Source organism: Triturus cristatus, chromosome 12 (genome assembly GCF_964204655.1).
Source record: "Triturus cristatus chromosome 12, aTriCri1.1, whole genome shotgun sequence".
NCBI lineage: Eukaryota > Metazoa > Chordata > Amphibia > Caudata > Salamandridae > Triturus > Triturus cristatus.
In genome coordinates this window covers 271,018,324-271,041,719 of record NC_140595.1, presented here as the reverse complement: position 1 = coordinate 271,041,719, position 23,396 = coordinate 271,018,324, and the positions used below count along the sequence as shown (strand labels likewise).

At 43.6% G+C, this 23,396-nt stretch overlaps 1 protein-coding gene across 2 annotated transcripts in view; it reads right to left on the bottom strand.

Annotated features, from left to right (window-relative positions):
- Positions 1-210: 210 nt before the first annotated feature.
- Positions 211-23,396, bottom strand: part of LOC146775834 (coxsackievirus and adenovirus receptor-like) — a 271,451-nt gene continuing 248,265 nt past the window's right edge. For both annotated transcript variants that reach the window (XM_085638011.1, XM_085638010.1), the window contains exons 5-7: positions 5,119-5,241; positions 3,079-3,217; positions 211-1,050 (exon numbers count right to left, since the gene is read on the bottom strand). In XM_085638011.1, the coding sequence (XP_085494137.1) occupies positions 741-1,050; positions 3,079-3,217; positions 5,119-5,241 (572 nt within the window). In that variant the 3' untranslated portion in view covers positions 211-740. The remainder of the gene's footprint in view (positions 1,051-3,078; positions 3,218-5,118; positions 5,242-23,396) is intronic.

Below are 23,396 nucleotides of genomic sequence, written 5' to 3'. Positions count from 1 at the left end.
GTATTTCCTATGGAAAATAGGTCCTAACTATAACTACCTACTGGCGATGGCCAGTAGGTAATATATATATATATATATATATATATATCAAACCGCTATGAAAGATTCCAAGCCTTCCCATTACATCCATTAGCTCCGACTGACTAATGTTTTAACTGAGATTTTGCTTCAGTCGTGTGATTAGTGTTGTAAAAATGAAATAATTCAGTATGAAACACATCCTTCAGCTTTATTGTACATCTTAAATATCACATAAAAAGTTAGGAGTAACTGACTACCCCTTTCTTTACAAATGGAGAGATTATTGTTGAATCATCTACAACAGTTTCCATTTATATAACTTGATCATTTTTCCATGACTCAGCATTTCCTTCTTCATTGCTGATTATCGATTCGTGGAGGCTTTGACAGGGAAGAGCAAGTTGTCCTGGATAGCCAGTAAGATAGCTCAATGCGTTAACACACCTCCTGCAGGCAGCTAAAACTCAGAAGAAACTCACTAATCGTTTCAGCCTTTTATGGTCAAAAACATTAATGCCATCGAGTTGGGCAATTATAACACCTGTTACCATTGTTAGCGCTAAGAGACTGATGTGTTTGAGGCACCTGTTATGCAAAGATAACGATGGCTCCCTTGAATTAGAACCCTCCTGCTTTGGGGCTGAATCGTCCCACTTATAAAAATGCAATTGAAGATGACCAGTGCGTGTCCTTTTGCCCGGGCTCCTCTCCGCTAGACATTAAACGATGAACCCCTCCCTGGCCTGCGCTGGCACCATCACCGGGACTCCCCCGACCCGGCTGATATTGTACGGGGTGAGGCGGGATGGCCCAGGGACAGTGGCCACCAGTTCAGGACCATCACTTTCATAGTCCTCGCTCGGTGGCCTCTTGCTGCCAGCAAACGGAGGTGCACTCGCCTCTTCTTTGGGGGCCTGGTCATAAATCCGGCGCAGGGAATAGCTGATGTTGTGTGAGCGGTAACCCATGGCAGTCCGTACGCTGCTGGCGCGACTGTTGTTGTTGCTCGGGGGGGCTAATACATCCTCCCTGTGAACAAAAGACACAGTTTACGTCAGCTCTTTCCATTATGTTGACATCTTCCTGCCTCTTGTTTTTTTACAGTCTTCTTTTTTTTCGTTTTCTTTCCTTTTTTTGCATTCGACTGTTTGTTGCACGAGGCTACCTACGAGGGTGCATGCATTTGTCACAGCAACATCTAATACGGCTACTCACATGTAGTAATATCGTGCAGTGCAGGGCCAGTTTGACAAAAAAGTGTAAAATGTATGTGCAGAGAGTCACAAGTGCATTTGAACTTACCTTTACACTTTTTGGTAATTCACAAGATTCTTAGTAGTAACCCCGGGAAGTCCCATGCGTACTGTTGGCAACATTATGTGTACATTTTTCAACAATGGGTAAATGCACACCATGTACAATAAAGTACTATTAAATTGCATTGCAATATGTGAATGCATATATTTTTTTCTCCAGAGTTGAAATATTCCCCCTCATGGAGAAACCCCTCCCCCTGCAACCCTACTAAGCCAATGAATGATCAGTCTTTCACACCATGGCAGGGGAGCAGTGCTTTAAATAGGCCGTTACTCACCGGTAGGGAGTACCGCCACTTTTCTATTTTGCCACTTTTTATTTTCTCCTTTTGAGTACCGTAACTTTTCCTTGGCCAAGGAGAGTAACGGTACTCTTAGGGGGAAGTCAGGCAGGGCAGGCTCGATGGCACTGGGGACTGTGCAGCTGCGCAGAAAGTGCTCTGCTCAACTGATGCTGAAAAAGAGAAGGCAGAATGGAGGGAGGGGCAGTGTACACCTTTGAATGGAGCCGCTGCTGAGCATCCCGCAGGGGCTCATTTGCATCACTTAGGGGCTGTTTAGGGTTGTGGATGCCCTGCGGCCCTCTGTGAATGAAAGTGAAGGCTCCAATCAGACCCTGCCCAGTCAATCACAGTGTAGGTGTGGGACTCTGAGCCTATCTCCTACTCCGCAATCTAATTTACTTAGAGCGTGACTTCAGAGATGAATGCACCTCTCAGCACCAGTCTGCAGGCAGGTTTGGGGGGAGTGTATTACACACTACCCAGCATTGGATTGGATAGTCGGACAGATGGGATGGTGCCTAAGGGGCTCTCTGCTTTTCTTCACTGCTCCCCGTCCATTCTAGCGCCCTGAAGCTATAGTTGGCTGGGAAAGGGGGAGAGTAAGTGAATTGGCCTCGCTGAGGGCCTGTTGTTAGCACCTTCGCTCCAGTGTCTTTCACGCCTTGGTGGGGAGTTTATGTTTGAAAAAGCTGTGAGGCATCTTTCCCAGATAGGAAAATTGAGAGGATGTAATGTTAGGGTCACAGCTGCTAAATAAGGAACTATGGAAATAGGTTTGAGTTCTAGCTTCAGCTCAACATCCTATGATTCCGGGCAAATGACTTAATTTTCCAATGCCTAAATAAAAATGAATTTGATTTTCTGTAATGTAACTGGTGCTCATGTAATCTCTGCCCTTGTGCCTAGTTCACCTTACATAAATAAAAGTACAATAAAAAAATAATCTTCTGTTTGTTCATGCTTTCAGAGCAGGGCCGGACTGGCCGTAGCGGGAACTGGGCAATCCCCCGGTGCGCCGCATGGGTGGGGGCCGGTTTTGGGCCCCTGGGGGCCGTTTTTGTTGCAGGGTCGTTTCTGCAGCAGAGCTTCAAAATCGGCACTGTAACAAAATCGGCCGAAAACCGGACCTGGCAAAGAGCTCGGCGGCACCCCCAATCCCCTGCTTGGGTTCCAGAGTAGCGTACTACTCGCCGAAAAGAGCTTTGAAGGGTTGGCAAGGGTAGGAAGAGCTATATAAATGCAATTACAATTACATTTACAATGGGGTTGAGGCATGATGGTGGGGTAGTGCCAGTGGAATGTTCCCTGCTGCTCTGTAGTATACCTGTTCTGGTGAAGAAAGGAATACCTTATTTTTCAGTGCTTGGACCTTGCTCTTTTCACAGTACCAAATCCTCACGCTCACCATAATATCGCCCAGAAGTGTTCTCAGGACTGGTTATGGGCCCTTTCCTCACCTGATATCATTGGCCAGCTCCTTCTCATAGCGCCTCCTGTTGCAGCAGCAAATACAACACCAGATCAGCAGGAGGAGGAGCAGCAGCAGGAGGAGGGCTCCGATGACGGCTCCTGCGATGATTCCCGCGCGATTCACTTCTGTTCCGAGAAGACCAATGAAGCATTGTGTCAGAATCCTTTTGCCTCCACAGACTAACAATGATCTTACCAGGATTTGTTAACTAAGCTTCATTAAATTCAAAGACTATGTGCTTGGAGTATCACTTTATGTTTAAGCGATTTCCCTCAGGAATACCCCAATTTCACCCACCAGAGTTTTAGCCTTGTGGATCAAAAACCCCAATATTCTAAATGTGAATTTTAGAAGCTTAAAATAATTAGAGGGGGGGGGGATTTATTTAATTTACATTTAAAATTAGAAAATAAATGGTTATACTAAAAGTGCTCAGGACAATGGCTATTGCCTTTGAAAGAGTGTAGTTATGAAGATATTAGAAAAATTGAGACTAATATATATTTCAACATCAAGGCTGGACCGGCATTTGAACTCATTACGCATTTTTGGAGACTGTGTTTTTGAAGGCCCTGGGCCGGTCAACCGGTTCTGGTGCCTATGTCACTTTCTCCAGCTCCTCTGAGTTTATCGCAGCAGGTAGAATGGGGGCATCAGCATTGAAAGAGAGAGAGAAGGAGAGAGAGAGGGGAAGAGACAGAGGAAAGAGGGAGAGAGAGAAAGAGAGAGCGAGGGAGAGAGAGCGAGAGAGAATGAAAAGACATAAATATGAGGTAAACAGGGCTGAAAGAGGCTATATGGAGAGGAAATAGAAAGAGAGAAGGACAGAGCCAGATAACGGATGCATGAAAGAGTTAAAGAGAGAAGGGGGAAGGAACATGGCTGCTTTTGGTTCTACGTTCGACCTTGTTATTCATATCATCCTAAACTGTTATCTAAACCAGCCAAATTGTTAAAATGGCGTAGTGCGCCAAGTAAGAGGCCTTGCCTATATATGTGCTGTGTAATCACGCAGATAATTTTTATGCAAGACCTGAATTAAGCTGACATGAGAGGCTGAGGACCAGAATTGTAGTCCAGCAGTACGTTTTCTCTTAAATCAAAGAAGATAGCAGGAGTCTTCCTCAGTAAGGGTCTCCCACTCAGTAAGATGACAGCAAGATGGTCTCATAACTGGGTTTTCATGCCACAACTTCGTATAATTACACAGAAGTAAACCCCACATTAGGGTTGGGGAGTGGGTCGAACAAAGCGTGGTTTGCCGTATAGGTTTTGTGAATGACCAATCACCACAAACGTATTCGTTTTTGGTCATTCAGAACTCTTAAATTAGCCACTTCCCAGAATTTAAATGGTTGGCGGTTTACTGCAAAGGTTTGCAGCAATGCCCCTTCTAGTTTCGGAAGAGGAACTGGTCCCTTCCAAACTTGAAGGGGATGTAGCGGAAGGGGTTTTCTACAGTAGAAAAGTCTTCATCAGTAGAGAATTTTTTTTAAAAAAAATCTACAACTGCACATTGAGTTGTGCATCCCTAGGGCGTAATTTTATCCTATGCATAATGATTCACTGCTGAAAGGGGAGCCCGGGGATCGGATCACCAAATTCCAGCAGTACTCCTAACGACGTGCACATTGTGCAGCTTCCTTTGTGCAGTTATTGAGAATGCTTTGTTTGGGACTTCCCAAAGAAGTTAATTGGCACCCTTTTGTAGCAGTATCACTGCTGGGGCAGATTTACTCCTTTTCTTTCTGAACATAGTCTATTGGTTGAGTTCACTACAAAGAAATACTTCCAATTTGAGCAGTCTGTCAGGAAGCAATATTGTGAATTGGTAAATTGTTCCTACTTCCAGATCCATATGTTGCATAATTAACAATGAGATCAATGAACACAGCTGATAAAATATCAGTCTAAAACATAAAGTTATATATGCATATGCCAGACAATCCCAATGCTCAAAGTGTAAAATGAATCACATATAGGTGGACTTCGCCTGTCTGTTCTATATCTCATATCTCAGCCTCACCTTGAGGGGCGGATAGTGCGACGGTGCATTGATCGAGGCCCACTTTGTTCCACACCGTACATCTGTAGGTACCGGCGATGGCTTGGGAGAGGTTCCGGATGAGAAGATCGCCGTTCAAGCTCCCTGCAAAAGGAAAGACATGTATAACTCAGCCTTGGAAGGAGATATTGACATGTATCATTCTCAAGCTACCTTTGCTGTCACAGGGTCTCCTCGGAGTGTTATATCCAGAACAACATTGAAACTGAGAAATAGCATAAGAGCCACTCTTTCTGTGTTCTCTAAGAATAAACTCTGTTGATTAGTAGTGCTTTGTGTATGAAAAAACATATATAAAGGTTAGGCCTTAGCAATTTTTTGTACGAAGGCATAGTTTCCTGAAATATTGCTGGATTTTAGCCTGCTGGAGACTGGTTCCAGCAGAAGAATTCTTGCAAGAAAAGTAAAACCACACTTATGGCACATTAGTTCCCCAAACTAGTCTATTGCCAGTATCTATTTTGCCTTTTGAATATGAGGTATGCAGTAAGCTTCAACTTTCCAGCCAGATGCTGACCAAATATGTATTGTGAAAATGTTGAGTAATAATGCGAATTTTCATGAAATTTCCCAAAATGTGTTATTTCACTTCGTGCTACTTGGTCCAACATTCCTTGTAATCGTGTTCCGGCAGTAATGGCTACACTGGCAGGTGCCTGGAGTTATAGAGGACAAGAACCAAGCATGGAGCTGTAGGAACACCCAGAAACAAGGACAGTGGTGGGCATCACACATGCCATAGCAGCGCACATGCTACCCATAGTCCAGTGTGTATGAGTTATACATGTAAAATGTGAATGCAAATACAGTAATACAGAGAACAACGTAGAACAGTATGATGTGTAAAGCCTCCTAGTCCAGGTATTTCAGGCAAGTCTTTAACAGATGCAGTATGACCTGGGCTTCTCACAGGAGAAGAACAGTGACTACCATTCAAGGATCAATCTGAGGGTGGAATTGAGGAGGGGATCAAGATTGAAGGCTCTATAGACAGAAAAATCGCAAAGGCAGACCTGAAAATCCATAGGGGTGAAAGTATGTGCCTAGAAGTGTCTATGGTTGCACAGTACTAAGCTGAGGAGACTACCCTACCAATATGAAAGAGGGGGAGACAGCTGCAATCGCAATCCTCCCCTTTGCATATGGAGGGGGATGAGCAATAAAACGCTTTGAAAGGAAAAGCTAGAACAGAATAAGCAGCATCTCATAAGGGATGAGCAAAGGTAATTTTCCAAACAATAAAGGAACATAGAGAGTGTGCGGATTTTCTGTCCAATGACAAATAGTCCGGCTTATGTGGTCTATTTCAGGGCACGAAGCATGAGACGTATGCGTTGAAATATAATCTTTACTCCATTGATCCCATATTTTCAGCATCCCTTTTAGGACACCCTCATTCCTCATCCTTCATCCCTCATCACCATCCCTCATCCCTCATTTATTTAGAGGTGTGAGAGTCATGCCAAAGAAAAGAAACGCTGCATTCCTTTGAACAACTTGATGTTAGGTAGGGTTTTGTGAATGCCAATAAGGAAAGTGCTACCAGATGATGTGGTGTAGGACAAGCGGCTCTGGGAGTGACGGTAGTAAGTTGTTTTTGCTCAAAATCTGTTTTATTGAATTGGCATGGCAACATTACATCAATTCAATGTAAATTTCAAGGGCAAAAGAAGAGGCACCTTTGTCATAAGCAATACACTCATGAACACTGCAGAACCCCATCAGAGGGCTAGCTAAACAAGTGTATACAGCAGGTGAGTGCTGTTAAAGCTAGATTGTGGCCCCGAGAGGCCTGTGGTGTAGCAGTGTGAAAGCAAGGAAGTACAGGCCCAACAAAGCTCCCTCCACGCGAGAGCGGGGTTAGGGGCCTCTGTGTTCCAGTCTGTGTCTGGGCGTGGACCAAGAGAACCCCAGGGAGGGGATGTAGTGCTTTTCGCTTTGCCTCTGTGCCTGAATGTAAAGGTCATCAAAGTAACAGGAGAACTTAGAAAGAGAGGGGAAGAGAAAGTCACCAGCTGTATAGCTGTAATAACAGAAAAGCTAAAGGGAGGAAGGGGGGTGCCCCAAAGTGTGGTGTGTCCCCACAAGTGTGGCCCATTGGTGGTGGGAGTGATAGTACGCTACATTCTACCCAATCTAATCAATCAAGTGGAGGGCGAAAAGCTTGTGTGGTTGGAAGCTTAGATATTCTAGGCGGGACATGTAATCAATAAGGAGTGTCTTGAGACACAGGAACGTTTTGTCCAAAAAGAATAGTTTATGAGTCAAGTGCTCCATTGCTATGGTATGCCAGAGCTTCGTGAACCAAAGTGCTACAGAGGGTGGCAGAGGAAGATGTCCAGGCTCGTGCTATGAGCTGTTTTGCTGCACCAGCCATCTGTTGGATAAGATATCAGTCAGCGCGTGTCATTGCTTCCAACGTCGTTGGGCAGATACCCAGAATCATTGTATAAGAGGGAAGACCGACTGTGAAGTCAGGGTGTGAAATAATTGGGGTACTTGGAGAGGGGAATGTGGTCAGGCCCCTCCGAGTAGCTAATTTGCCCCATATCTCCAGAACTGTATGCGTCGGCTGACTATATAAACGCTGTGAGCGAAGCTGCTTTGGAAGCCAGGCCAAGTATAACAACAGTCTACAGGACACAGCTTGATACATGTGTACCCAGTGTTTTTCACTTTCTCTCACCACCCACTACAAAATAGGTGGGCAACCCAGTACTAGTCTTGGAGATTAGGGTAAGCGAGTCCTCCCCAACTCCTAGGAAGCCTGAGAAGGGCGTTTGAGATTCAGGGGCGCTTCCCTTTCCAAATGAAGGATTGGAGATCTCCTAGTAGCTGTTTAATATACTCTGTGGCAATAGGAGTAGGCAGCGACTGAAAGAGGTGGAGGAAGAGTGTTCCTTTTCACCACATTGACGTGACCCAGAACTAGATTGGCCTCCACCACCAGAAGTCTTCTAGGATAGCTTTACGGTAGCAGGGCCAATTAAAGAAAGTCCACATGGCGAGGGAGTTGGTGGTAGTAAGGCCCAGTTATGGCAACCTATGGAAAGGAGCCAGTGTCTGCAGGTGTTGCAGGTGCTGCTGTGAGATTGTTAAATTAACGGCTTGTGACTCAGCCAGGTTAATCCAGTATCTGGACACTAGTTCATATGCTTGGAGGGCGTGGACCACTGCGGGGAAAGAGGTGTACGGCTTGTTCAGAGGAAGGAGGAAGTCATCAGCATAAAAAAAGATTTTATGATCTTGTCCCCAAAAGGGATGCCCTTGATAGCCTGGGACTGCCTGAGGTGGATAGCCAATAGGACCAGCACTATGGCAAACAGCAGGCCGCCTGCCCCGAGACAGAGGGAAAGAGTGGGTCGTTTCGCCATTTACTCGAATGGTTGCGGTGGGTGGCACATAATAGGCCGTGATTCTGCTGACCATGTAGGGTTTAGTCCTATCTTCAGGAGGAGAATGCTCTCAGGAAGTCCCAGCCCACCCTATAGAAGGCCTTCTTGGCATCGAGGGAGAGGAGAAGGGTGGGGAGATTATGCTGGTGGAACTTTTCTACCAAATAGGCAAGAGTCCAAACGTTGTCAGAGCCCTGCCTATGCTTTACAAAGCTGACTTGGTCAGGATCCACCAAATCAGGCAGATGGGTTTTTAAGTGATTGGCCAGCATTTTGGTGTAGAGTTTCGCATCCATGTTTAATAATGCTATTGGACACCTGGAAGAGTAGAGTTTTGGATCATTGCCTGGCTTGGCGGTGAGTGTGATCTCTGCACTGGACATCATCGGCATAAGGCCAGTAGCTTTAGTAAACGAATTGTAAAGCTTGAGCAGGTGGTCCTGGAGTTGTGGAAAAAAGACTGCATAGAATGCCAGGGTAAGGCTGTCCTGGCCTGGAGACTTGCCCTTGGGAAGTTCTCTAAGGGCCCTACAGAGTTCAGCCACGGGGAAGAGTTCTTCCAATTTGTGACCGAAATGGTAGCCAGGGCCTGCCAAGGGCGGTTGTAGAGGTAAGAGTGGATTGAGCTTTGGTCTTCCCCCTCAGAAGCGTAGAGCTGTTAGTAGAAGACTCTAAAATCCTCCTGTTTTTCTGGCTCCCTGGTATCCCAGTTGGAGCCCCCAGCGTTAATCTTAGCAATATGAGATCTAGAGTGTTGGTGGAGAAGGGTGGCCACCTTGTCTCTCTGCTCATAATACTTTTGTTTGAGTGGTAGATGTGAGTGTTCGGGTTTGTTGACCCTATGTGCCCAGAGCTGTCCCTTCAGTTTGGTGGGTTGTCACTTAGTGCGTGATGTGGGGTGCTGCTTGTCTGAGCATTCCCAAGAGAGGATCTCTCAGTTGTCTTCATTTCGGATAGATGTGTCTCCCTAGCCCTAGTTATGGAGATAGAAGACATGACACAGTGCACGGTGTCTTTAAACCTATCCTCAAGCATGTGAGGAGAGGTGCCAGCATGGTAGGGTCGCTTGCCGCACCCGCACGCTGTGCTCATACAAGCTCTACATGTGCATGATCTGAAATGGAGATGTCTACGATCTGTGCAGAGGTCAAGTTCCTCAGTAGGGAGGAGGTTGTGAAAAGGTAGTAAATACAAGAGTAGGAAAGGTGCACATGAGAGTAAAAAATTAGTCTCTTGAGTCTGGGTGTAAGTAGTGCCAAGCATCAACAAGTCCTGCTTTTGCGAACTCCTTCCTGAGCACCTCGGACATGGCACATTTACCCAGAAGGTGCGCTGTGTTCCTATCAAGATCAAGGTCCCACAACATGTTAAAATCGCCCCCCACTATAAGATCCCATTTGGCAGAGCCTAGCTGTGCTTTGAGTGTCTTTTGTAGGAACGCATGTTATGGTTGGTTTGGGGCAGAAAGGTTAAGGAAAGTCAGTGTGTCCCTACCTCTCTCCACTGTCAGAGCCAGGAACCGCCCGCCTGGGTCTCTAGTCACTGTGGTTACTTTAGTGTAAAAACCCCTTTTTGATAGAATGGCAATGCCCAGTCAGTGTCAGTAGAGTCAGTGGATGCCCAGTGTTGGTGAGGTTACCTAGGGTTGATCATGGGGTAGCACTCAACCCTAAGCAGGAGTGTTTCTTGCATAACAATCACGTCAGGGTCTTGTTGTGTAAGATATAGAAAAAATGTTCAGAAACACTAGTGATGCCCAGAAATTTGGTCCTAGTGCAGTACATCGACGACTTGTCAATAGCCTCCCAGTCGCGAGATGATTGTGTTACTGATTCAATTGCTTTGTTGAATCATTTGGTAGATGGTGGACACAAAGTGTCCCTGGAAAAATTATAATTTTGTCATACCGGAGTAAAATATTTGGGACAACAAATAGAAAGGGGAGTGAGGAAAGTGACCCCTGAAAGAATAAAGATAATAAAACAAATGCAGTTACCGCAGACCCAGAGAGAAATCAGAATTTTTCTTGGTGTAGTGGGGTATTGTAGGCAGTGGATTGTAGGTTTCTCTATGCTAGCCAAACCATTAATACAAATGACCCGGAAACGGGCAAAAGATCCCATAGTTTGGGATGATGAAAGCGTAGGAGCTTTTGTGAAATTAAGAAATTGTGCGAAGCTCCAGCTCTAGGAATGCCAGATTATACAAAAGAACTCGCACTATTCTGTTGTGAAAGAGAAAATTGTGCCCTTTCAGTGTTAACACAACGACATGGTTTGATGCGACGCCCAGTAGTGTACTTTTCGGCTACCTTGGACCCTGTAGCATCAGCGTTACCTGGCTGTTTAAAAGCAGTAGCTGCTACATGCATCAGTCTTGAACAAAGTGAGTCCGTTGTGATAGGACATCCTGTAAAGGTATTTGTCCCACATTCGGTGGAAATTCTTTTGACTAGAACACAAACGCAATACCTTACCCCTAGTCGGATGACTAAGTATGAGAGAATTATCCTAGGAGCAGAAAATGTGACAGTGGTCAGGTGTACTGTGTTAAAACCTACTACCTTATTGCCAGACGTACACGGGGAAGAATTAAAAGATGAGGTTGAGCATGATTGTCTGGATGTTACTGAGTTGTGTACTAAGCCTCATCCAGACATACAGGATGAACATCTGAAAGAATCAGAACATGAGCTGTTTGTAGACGGCTCATGTATGCGACATGAGGAAGGAGGATTAAGTGCTGCTTATGCTGTGTGCACATTGGCTGGAATAGTTGAAGAATCTTATTTGCCAGGAGTCAAGTCTGCACAAGTAGCCAAATTGATAGCTTTGATTAAAGCGTGCAAAATTGGGAAAAATTGGAAAGTAACCATTTACACTGATAGCCAGTATGGTTACAGGGTTGTGCATGACTTTGGCCAGCTCTGGATGCAGAGGGATTTCATGACTTCATCAGGCTCCCCAGTTAAAAACAGAAATTTTGAAAAGGAACTGTTGGAAGCAATTCAATTGCCAAAAGAAGTGTCAGTGGTCAAGTGTGCTGCACATCAGTCAGGAAATGACTATGTGGTAGCTGGTAATAGATACGCTGACCAGGTTGCCAAATACGGTGCCAAAAATAAAGTGGCAATAAACAAGAAAATTGAAACAAGTGGGCTCAGATGTCAACTTATGTTACTCTCAGCACTAGAAACATGGGATGAAGTGAGACAATTACAAGATGAGGCAGAAGTGAGTGAAAAAGAGGAATGGATGAAAATAGGGTGTCAAAGAAGAACAGAGGATGATGTGTGGATCTACCCAGATGGCAGACCAGTAATGCCAAATATTTTACTTTCTCAAATGGCCCGAATGTATCATGGAGACACACATGTAGGCAGGGGACACCATGATCAGGCTCTTTAGACAGGACTGGTACAATCTGAGATTTAGGGCTGTCACAGAGAGCCTTTGCCAGAGATGTTTGACTTGTCAACAAATAAATCCAGGCAAGAAAACAGTGGTCAGTTGGGGAAGAATTGGAAAGGCAGAAGGACCGTTTGTGAGATTGCAAATAGATTTTATCCAGTTACCACCATGCAGGGGACTGAAGTATGTCCTTGTCATTGTTTGTTTATTTTCACGGTGGGTTGAGGCATACCCTACTACAAGAAATTAAAGCATAACAGTTGCCAGGCTTCTGTTGAAGGAACTAATACCACGTTTTGGTTTTCCAGTAACTGTGGAATCAGATAGAGGGTCTCACTTTAATAATGAAATAATTTGGTTAATCTGTGAAGCATTTAAAATTGAACGAAAACTGCACTGTGCATATCGCCCAGAGGCTTCTGGAGTGGTAGAACAATTGAATGGCACAATCAAGTCAAGACTGGCAAAGGTGTGTGACTCCACATCACTGAGTTGGCCATATGCATTACCTCTTGTTCTGATGGGACTCAGAAACATTCCTGACAGAAACACAGGGTTGAGTCCCCATGAATTCCTCATGGGAAGAGCAATGAGGCTAGCATTTATACTGGGACATAAACTGGTAAGTATAACTGATGATCTGGCATTAGATTATTGCAAAAGATTGGCTGACCTAGTGTGTTCTATCTCTCACCAGGTTGGAGAAGACGCAGTTGCCAGGCAGCCGGATCAAGCGCATGATCTGAATCCTGGAGACTGGGTGTTAGTGAAGAATCACACGCAAGAGTTGTGTCTAGCACCCAGGTGGGAAAAGCCGCAACAAGTTATGCTGGTCACAACAACAGCAGTGAAATGTGCAGGTTGGCCTAACTGGATACATGCTAGCCACACCAAATGAGTACCAGCTCCTGAGAATGAACCTCAGTTGACACAACCAGTTGAGGGTGCTGAAGGTTGTACAGCTGAGGAACCTAGAATAACAGATTCTGAAGTAGCTAATCTTGAGCAACCGAGCACAAGTCAGGAAGACTGGATACCAGTGGTTGACATACCTGAGGTGACTATTAAAACAAGAAGCAGAACCAGATTAGATAGACAGGAACTCAGAGAGGACCAGCCATGTATAGAAGAACAAGCTCAGGAAAGGATAGATACAAGTGTTGGAGACCCTGAGCAGGATCAGACAAGGAGAGAAAAATACACTTAGACAGAGGTGAACCAAAACATTCATGGATCTGAGGAGGGACAGATAGGCTTAGATGAACACGTTCAGGCTGCAGATACCAAAAGTGCAATAAGCCCTGAGCAGGACCAGACAGGAGAAGAAGAACAAGTTCGGGAAGAAGAAGAGCAATTTGAAGTAACACCCGCACAGGATCAAATAAGGGAAGAAGAACATGTTCAGGCAGATGAAACTACTATAATAAGCCCTGAACAAGTACAGACAGAGAGGGACTCTGAAGATGAAGATAATCAAATTGTGCCACAACATAACGAAAATAAAAGAGTTCTCGAAAGAGACGAGGACAGCGGATGTGCAGTACGAGCTAAAAAGGTCAGAAAAGGTGATAATTGGCCAGGTGGTGTCAAAAGATTAAAATATCGATTTAAGACTATAAGTGAAGAACCTGAACAAGTAAATGAAATTTCTATTCAGTCTGGGCAATCGCCTGAGAAGCCTAGGCTAAGAAGCCAAAGACTGAAAATATTGAACAATAGGTTCAAAGGTCCTGAATGGACCTATGTGATTCTTGAAGAATTCGAGAATCTAGACTTGAATGAGGACAGTGACGAAGAATTGATTGATGAACAGATTGATGAGGGAGAAGTGAGGCCTCCTTGAAGATCCAAAACATAATATTTTCAAAGTAAAAGCAAAAGAAAAGAAAATAAATCTTCTTAAGTCAAAATGGCTGATGATAGGGTTACTGGAAGACCAAAACGAAACTGTATAAAGAAATGTTGTAGAATATGTATATGTAGCATATTTTTAGTACTTATAATTTGGTTATTATTAACCATAGCAATTCCCTATTTGATGCTGACAGAAAAGAAAAAAAACACAGATACTAAAGAAAAAGTGTCTAACCTAAGGGAAATAGAATAGAATTAGAAGCACCAGATGAGTAAGGTTTACATCACACAGTAACAAATAATGACACTGCTTTAAATGTTTTCGCAAAGTTATTGGTTCAATACGTAGACACAATGGAGGTTAGTGATTGTTATGTATGTATGAAATTACCAGCATCAGTAGCAGAAGGTGTCACTTATCCCCATTTACCATTAACATATGGTATTTCATGTAGTGTTTTAGCTGGTTTATTTTATAGAACAGGGAGATCACAGCATTATTATTCAAATGTAGATGTGATATTTTCTGAGGTTTCTATGCGCAAGAGTATGAATCCAGTTCTTAATACTAAAAATGCGCAATATATGGGTGAATATTTTCTAACCATGAAAACAATAGATATAGCAGAAGCAAATAAACACAATCTAACATGTTTATTACATGAGGAGGAGAAAATATGTTTGAATTTAGTAGAAGAAAGGAGACAGGATTTCCAAAGAAAGGCTTCTGAAAAGAAACCTCAGATTCCTGAATGGGCTGAGAAAGAAGAGATATATACAGCTGGCAAGACTCATGCTGCGATGGCCTTAGATTTTGAAAAGAAAGGGAAAATCTACCTCCATAGATTAAAAACTGACTATAACAACGTATTTATTGGTTCCAGTGAATGTGAACATAATTTTCTGGTTATTGGAGGATGGGGACTAAAAGTGGGAACAGATCCAGTATTTCCTGGGATCTATTATGTATCCGGGAATAAAGCTTATTTCAGGCTGCAAGCAAGATGGTACGGGAGTTGCTATTTTGGAATGGTATTCCGTAAAGTCTATCATGTAATAAGAATCACTGGAAGCAATTAAAACAATAATGGACTAACACGTAGTAAAAGAGCTAGTTTTTCAGAAATTGTAAGTGATATATTTAGTGCATTGATAGCTTCAGTGGGAGTCATTCTGAATTCACGGAAAATTTGTCAGTTATCCACAGTAGTTGATCGTCTATCGATTGATACTGCTGGAGGGTTCTTAATGATCAGTACCAAAATGGTTGCAATTAGATTAATGGTTTTACAAAATCGACTTGCTCTTGATATATTATTGGCAAAAGAGGGCGGAGTCTGCAAAAATGCGGAAAGCGCAACATTGTTGCACTTATATTCCTGATAAATATGTTGAAATTGGAGGATATATTAAAAAACAATTCGAAACTTGAAGAAGATCTGAAACCACTGGAAGTTGACAGTGTATGGAAGAGACTAACACATAGTATTACTTCAATAGGGACTTGGTTTGCTAATATAGGCAAAGGTATCGTATATCAAATAATGTTACCTATCCTTAGAATAATAATATTAGTCTTAGCAATAATGACTTGGTACAAATGTTGTAAAAGGAGGAAAAGATATGATATTAATGGAAAGGGAAAGAAAAGAAAGTATGAAGAAATCCAATTAGAAGAAATGAAAGGAAAACTATATAAAAGGATGAGAAACTTAAAAGAAAAAGACAAAGAAGTGAATGAAAAGATCGAAAAGGGAATTGAGACATGCTAAAGTTGACATCTGGTTAGGTGATGGGTAAATTTGTGATGGCACAAATGCCATCAGAGAGGGGATTGATAGAGCAAGGACTCATATAAAAGAGACTTGCTCAGAAGCAATCCTCTCCTATAACTCATAACGTAATACTAACTATGTATTGTGTAATTAATATGCATTCCATGACATTTATAGTAAGAAAAACGCTTGCATATATGTCTTACTAATAAGTAACTCGAGCGATACTCAAAATGGCTGCTAACGTGGGAATCTATATTGCGCATGCGTCAACTGCACCTACGTAGTATGACGAGTCTTTGATTGGAGGGAATTTCCTGCATCTGCGCAGCTGCTCTAAAAATGGCCGCTTGAAAGCTCACATGCAAAGCATTTGCTTGCCTGAAACTAAAACAAGCTATTTACTAAGTGCTAATGCGTGGGGAGTTAAATTAAGTAAATTGGGTTAGAGTAGAGCTAGGTGGTATACAGTGAAATCATTTTATTTTGATTTTAATATGTTTTCTCTTTGACGTCTCTATTAGTTGGTATTTGGGGCTCCGAGTGGGAGTGAAGCCTGTACACCACATGTTTGTCCTGCAGGCGCAGTAGTAACAAACCAGAAGCCGTGAAACAAATCCTTGAATACCATCCAAAAGAAAACAGCAACATACCCTGGGAAACGGTAAATTGTCCTGAGAAAGGAAGAGACTATACAAAAATTGTATACTTTGTGTTGATTATAATGTGAATACGGGTGGGAAAATAAAGCATGGGAAAAGAATTAATGGGCGGGAACATTAAATAAAGGGCTAAAGAAAATTATTAAAACTTAGTATGGTGTGATGATCATCCCCCCTTGCCCTGTCCAATCAGAATTAGGGGTTTCATGAAGCTGAAACATTCAGGGGTGGCACATGAGCATAGAAGGGTATAATTGATGTAGTTTTGTTAGTATGCACACACACACACAGAGACTCATGCGCACAGAGAGACAGGGATGCTGCCCGTGAGCTGAGCGAATTCTGAAGAAGAATCGATTTGCAGATTTAGAATTTAAGCCAATTTATTAGAAGAAGATAGCGGAAGAATCGAGGAGGCACATAATTAGACGAAGACCGCAGAAGAACAGAGGAGGAAGATAGTGTCAGAGAGGGGTATGACGCAGGCGTCGCATCTAGAAGAGGTCACCTATCCTGAAATCTGTCCTGAATCCTGTCCTGAAGTCTTTGTCACCTGAGCTGTCCCAGGGGATCCATCCAATCCCTTGGCCAAGGGGTTGGTTTCCACACCATTCTAGGTAACTATATGTGTGTGTAGTTTGTCATTGTACTGCTCTCTCTGTCCTCTCCTTTCTAAGGTATTGTCATTGTAAACTTCATTCTAAAATAGGTGATTGGTAATTAGAACAATTGATTTTTCTTTCCTTGGAAAAACGGAGTTCGTACTATATTTTGACTCACATGATTTCAACTAGATAAACATTTAAATCTTTCCCGAGTCTGTGGTTATTCAAAGGTATGAATTATAACTTCATGTCATATCACCATAACTGCCACTAACTGGTCCATTGAAAGTTTGACTCCAGCGGTGTCTCTTAGCCTAAATGAGTGTGTGTTTATGGGCCCAGGTGAGTATTTGGTAAATGAGTGTCAGAGGTTGTCACCTGATCTAGTTGCCCTCCACTTTGTTGGGTGAAAGTCTGGACCAGACAGGATCTCAAGTTAAATAGATTGATCCTGTCTGATTGCCTGGCTCTGGATGGTGTATCTAGAATTCCATTGATTGTCTATATCAAGTCGGCACTCATGGACTTGCTGAGAGCAGATGGCTCAGTGGCAGCTCGCTGAGGGAGTGCTATGGGGTGGTGGGCGGGGGAGGTGCAGGGTGGGGGGTAGTAGAGTCCGGCATACGACGGACAGGAGTAAGGTAAGTAATTAAATAATTAAAACAATTTACCTTGCGTGCGCTGCATCGCCAACTCGGCATTTGCACTTACCCCAGCTGTGGTTACTTCAGTGTGGAGCCAAAGGGCCCTAAAAATTGTGGCGTGGAACATTGACAGGCTCTCAGCCTAATTTTCTGATCCCACCTGGGTAGAGTTTATAGCATCCTTTCAGATTATTTGCTTACATTATTTTCTGCCTGCGCTGCCTGCAGATTCGGGCAAGGCCGGAGTAGGCATGACCATTTTTCTGGCAGTAGATCTGCGCGGGCAGGTTGTTAACCTGGATAAGAACTTGATGGTACTGCAGGGGCCAAAGATATCTCTTTCTGGAGTCCCACCTTTACTTCCAGTTAATTTCTCTGATAACAGAGGAGGTTTAGGTGAGGATTTGAGCCTTCACAGCTTAAGAATAACCCTGAATACCCTGGGGGAGCAGGGAGGCGGGTTTGGTCAGGGGATGACTGTGTTAGTGGGGGATTTTAATTGCCATCTCTGTGATTGCCCAAGGCTGCTAGATGATAGCCCAAGGTGTACAGTAAAAAAAGGCTCCAATTTATTCACTACTAGGAAGGGCAGGAGCTGGGTTAGATCTTAGCCTCCCATAACCTGGTATTTGCCCAGAAAAGTTGATTAGCTCACCTAATCCCAGTAAAGCCCATACGTACAAGGGGAGGGGCTGCTCTTCCATCATAGATCTTATTTTTTATTTCAGCCCCTTCATTTTTTATATTGCTCCTTTTGATATTGTTCACAGCCCCCTTCAGTGATCACAATCCCCATGTCTTGGAACTTGAAGGTCATAGGAACATTATGCGCCCTGGTGGTGGGACTGGTGGTCGAACTAGTAGTCTTTTTCTCGTGGATCAAGGCAGGCGAATAAATCGGGCTCAGGTTGATCCAGCTCTTTTTAAAGCATCCCTTTTTTCCTAGGTGTCACAAGTGATAGGTACCTGTTTAGATGCTGCTGCCCCTGACATGTCTATTTTGCAAGCCTTTATAGGTATTGCGGATAAGACAAAGAATCTACTGAATTACCTCCTAACTCAAGCAAGTACGCAAGGCCTGAAGTAGTTCATAGTGAATAAACCCCTTTTTGCAGATGGGTCAGATCCAGCTATTTTGTACCCACATATTGGACCAACAGTGGGTAGACCGCTTTGCTGAGTCTACAGTTTTGACAAGGTGGCTAAGGTGGAGAGGGCGATAGTAAGAGAGATCGAGCACGCTCCCATGGTCTTAACTCTGGATGAGGTAACACTAGGTATTAACAATTTAATCAGAACTAAAGCTCCTCGCCTAGTGGAATTCCCCCAGACCTGCTGTGACTGGACATGGAGCTATGGGGCCGACTCCTTACCCAGGTATGGAACACCACTGCACGCCATAGGGTGCTGCGTTCTTGGTCTTCTGCGGTTATAGTAACAGTGTTTAAGAAGGGTGAGAAAGACAATCCCCAATGCTACCGCCCTATCTCTTTGATTGACGCAGTAGTTAAGGTCCTTGGGAAGGTTATTATTAATTGATTGATGGAATGGTCTGTTGCTAATGGTATTCTGCCGGGTCCAGTACGGTTTTAGGTCTAGTCAGTCTACATCTGACCAATTCTTGAATCTGTGCTTAATTATTAATAAGTACACTGTTGTCCGGTCAGAGAGTTTACATCTGGCATTTATGAACTTTACCTCACCGTTAACAGGGTCAATTGAGCTCAACTGTGGGCACTGTTGCTTGAGCTAGTAGTGGAGCCTAATGTAGTGACTCTGTTCGAAGATTTACACATGAACACTTCAGCCTCAGTACATTTCTTACCTGATGAGGTTACAACCAGGTCTTTCCCCACTAGAAGGGGGGTGCGGTAGGGGTGCATCCTTGCACAATTTTTGTTAATCTTATGTGTTAACAGGCTTGAGGAGGCCCTACTTGTGACAATGGCCGACTGCCTGAAGGCGGGCCCAAGGCCACTCCTAGTGTTGTTGTACGCCGATGATGTGGGCCAGATGGCTTGTACGGCTAGGGGGTCGTAGATTTTCCTTGACAAATTTGTTTCCTTTATGGATAGCCTTGAACTGGCTGTAAATGTTTCAAAATCCTATGTTATGGCTGTAGGCCCCCAGTCCACAAGCTCCAAGACTTTCAAGGTGGGTCAGCACACTATGGGTACAGTCTACGCTTTTCCTTACCTAGTGGTATTTTCTGATGCTAAGAACAACTTGAATATACTGCTGGAGAAGAAAGGAGCAGTGCTGATTAAATTGACTGGGGTTCCCACACGGATAGAAAGTGAGAGATTCTAAGACCAGTTGCACTCTCCCTAAGTCAACAACCACACACAAAAAGCCACTGGAATAACTGTGCTGAATAAATCGATGCTTTCAGTGAACCTTTGGGTATCCAAACATATTGGATTAGACGCCTCACTCACATAATCATGGCATTCTTCATCATTGGTGCCTATCCACACCCTGGTAAGATGTTACCACAAGGGAGGACTCAACCAAAGATGGAATTGGAGTTCTTAGATAAATCACAACTGGATAAGCAGGAATCCCGGTGAGAAGTATATTACAAAAAATATTCAGGTATACCACTCAATGTCTTCTTTATTCACAGGTTACCTGGGATATGATTAAAAAAGTATTTGAAGGTTTTTGTTAAAGACAATTGTTCAACTAAACCAGCTGTGTCTTTGCAACCATGTTTCGGCCCTCGTGCAGAGCCCCTCCGGGTCCGGGGCCTTCGTCAGGGCTTGTTATGCATGTCCCTGCTTCTTTAGCCATGCATACCATGCGCAATAGTGAGGCCTAAAGCTCCCACTTGTCTCGGTCTCCTGTTCCTGGGAATTTTCTACTAGACAAAAGAAGGGAATGGCGAGGTTGAGGGTCGATCACGAACATATTCCCCTGTAGGGATTGAAACTTTACATTATCTACATGGTCGCTATACACAAAACTTTATCGTGCATTTTGATGGTCCATGCCTATATTGCTTGTTAAAGCAAAGTGAGGAGACGGGGTGGGGAAAGGGAAAAGGGGACACCTCCCTGGGTATATAAGTGAATCTGTATTTCCAAATATTCTCAGTATATTAAGCAATTAATTCATTGTTTATTCAGTGTTAAAAATGACTCTTTCATTCTAGGAGACAAATATCAATTGTCGTACATGTAGCCTACGATTTTAAAAAAACGATTTGAACAAAACAGCCCTTGTGGATAAGATATTATGTGACAAATGTGAGCTAAGACCGTGGAAAAAACACAGCTCTTTAAAATTTATCATGCTTGCCATTGGTTATGCGTTTTCACAAACCATGTCTTGGAGAGTGGTGCTGTCTTATTATCAAACTCTTTTTTGGCGGAAGACATTTATTAGAGTGAAATAAAGCACATCATTAGTTTCATGCACCCAACCAATATTTGTTGTAACAGGTTTTTGGATATTGTAATATCTCTGCGGAGTTAGTGTGTTTACGTTGATTGAAAGCTCACACCACAGCCTGTACCTAGTATCGTATTTATTAAATTGCTATTGTGTTCTTAGCAAACCACGAGGGTTAAGGTTTCGTCTAATTCAATTTTTTCGTTTAGCCATATTTCCCTTTCATAATTATAAATGTGATTACTTATCGTCTGTCCAGACAACAGAAATATACTGAATGAGTTTTTGTGGTGTAGAAACTCCCTCTGGTGAATATCTCAAAAATCACACACCTTTAGAAAAAAAACTTTCTTTCGGGGATAGACCTAGTTCACTTATTTAATTCCTTTATAAGAGCAAATCACGTAAATGTGCCAGGGCGTACTATGCATTTCTCTTCCCCCAATATGATACGCGCATAGTTAGGTCTCGCGCCTAGCGTTGCATTGCGTAACACTGCTCGCGCATCGAGAGACCTCTTGTAGGGTGTTTCAAAACGGATCTATTGATCGCACATGCTCGTACGTGTGCTTTTCCTTTTGGCCCACGCTATTGGCCTTTGCGTGTGTCTTTTTATAAAAGACAGCACGCAATTGGCCAAAGGCGGGCGCAATTCTCCGCCCATGGCCTATTGGTGCCTACTACTCGCACAGCCGTCGTTTGGTTTCAATTATCGTGCCCAGACACGGGCGCGATAATTGAAACCACATGGCTTGCTGTGGCGCGCGCGCATGCATGCCCAACTCGCGGGCTCACCGCCTGCTCCCCCTCTCGCAATTACCTTTCGTGGCCGCGGGGCCGCTCTTGAATTTCAGTGCTTATTTTGTTTCTGCGGCAGCACATGCTTTTAAACTTCAGCCGCCCTTGTCCCCCTCGAATGGACATTGTGCCCCCCCTACAAAATATAGGGGGGGCTAAGTCCCCCAGTCGCAAAACGGGAGGGAAGTAAGAAGAATTGAGGTATGATAAAACGCCCATATTGAGTTATGTACGGGACAGAAACAGAAACTTTATGAACATTACAACCAGTGGAGATATGTGTAAGAACTGTTAAATAATAACAAGTTCACATCGTAGGCCAAAGAACAATTGTTTAGTTTACACAGAGTTCCAATACATGGCATATAAATGGCGATCCAAATAATATATATCTATAAGGGAAGAAGTTGTGTTAAAGAGAAAACTAATAAAATATGTTTTTTAATAAAGTTACCCAGTCCCTACACCCATGGGCCCACTTATGCAACTTTCATACACAGCACTCCGATCAAACCATGCTCAGCACGCACACCCCGACCTGGACGACCAAACACACGGGAGCGGACTATCACAGCAGGAATAGGAGCAAAACCTTCCAGCCAGGGACACGGGGGGCTTGTCACACTGTCCCTCATTCCCCCTTTGTCTAGCCTCGCGACCCTCACCATGCTCGCGGCTCCTCTGCTTTCAGCGGTGCACGAGCCAAGCAGCAGCAAACCGCTTCCCACGGCGTGAGCCACTTAAGACAACCTGGTGTCTTAAGAGCCCGCCCCCCAGGGTCAGGCAAGACCCAATCACATTTTAAACAGATTAAGTCTGGTGGTCTACATAAAGGAGATAAGATTAAGTTACCAAATCACACCAGGCATAAGAAAACCCTGGGCGCGAAAAGCAAAGACTGAGTCAGAGCCAGAGGTACCGACGGAGAGGGCGGGGCCTCCAATTACCTGAGTTGTGACCGGGTGAGGTGAGGTTTTCTCCTCGTACAAGACAGGTGACAAGCATTCTGCTTGTACAGAGGAACGAGTACCTATAAGGTTGTATCTATTTTGATTTCAAAAGAAGTATGTTTTCACTTCCACTTCATTATTGATGCAGTAGCAATACAGTTATTGGTTGAGGTCCTGAAGAAAGCCGATGACTAATAGTCGATAAGGCTGAAACATGTCGACCGTATTGTGGGACAGCCTATGTGTTCAAAGCTATTTCTGCACTATTTTTAAATAGGATTAGCAGAGATACCTAGAATAAAAGTTTTTCTCTCATAACTTCTTTTTAACTTCACTTTCATGCACTGCACTTAATTTCTATCACTTATAATTTCATCATTCAATGTTGAGGTTGAACACTATGTAAGAAAGTGGTCTCTTTTTTTCTCACTTCCTCCCTTTGTGATTTTGGTGACCTGGTCGATACCCGATCCACATGACACTCCTCCGTGATTTGGAGGTGTAGTGGTGGGAAGGAAGGATATCCAAATGATGACACTGACCACATTGATAATTGATGGAAATCCTTTTTGGTCGCAAAGGTCTTTGCTTTTCGCGCCCAGGGTTTTCTTATGTCTGGTGTGATTTGGTAACTTAGTCTTATCTCCTTTATGTAGACCACCAGACTTAATCTGTTTAAAAAGTGTTGTATAGGGGATAGAGTCTGGGTGTTTGGTCTTTAAACATTCCCTAGGACCCTTCCCTATGTTAATC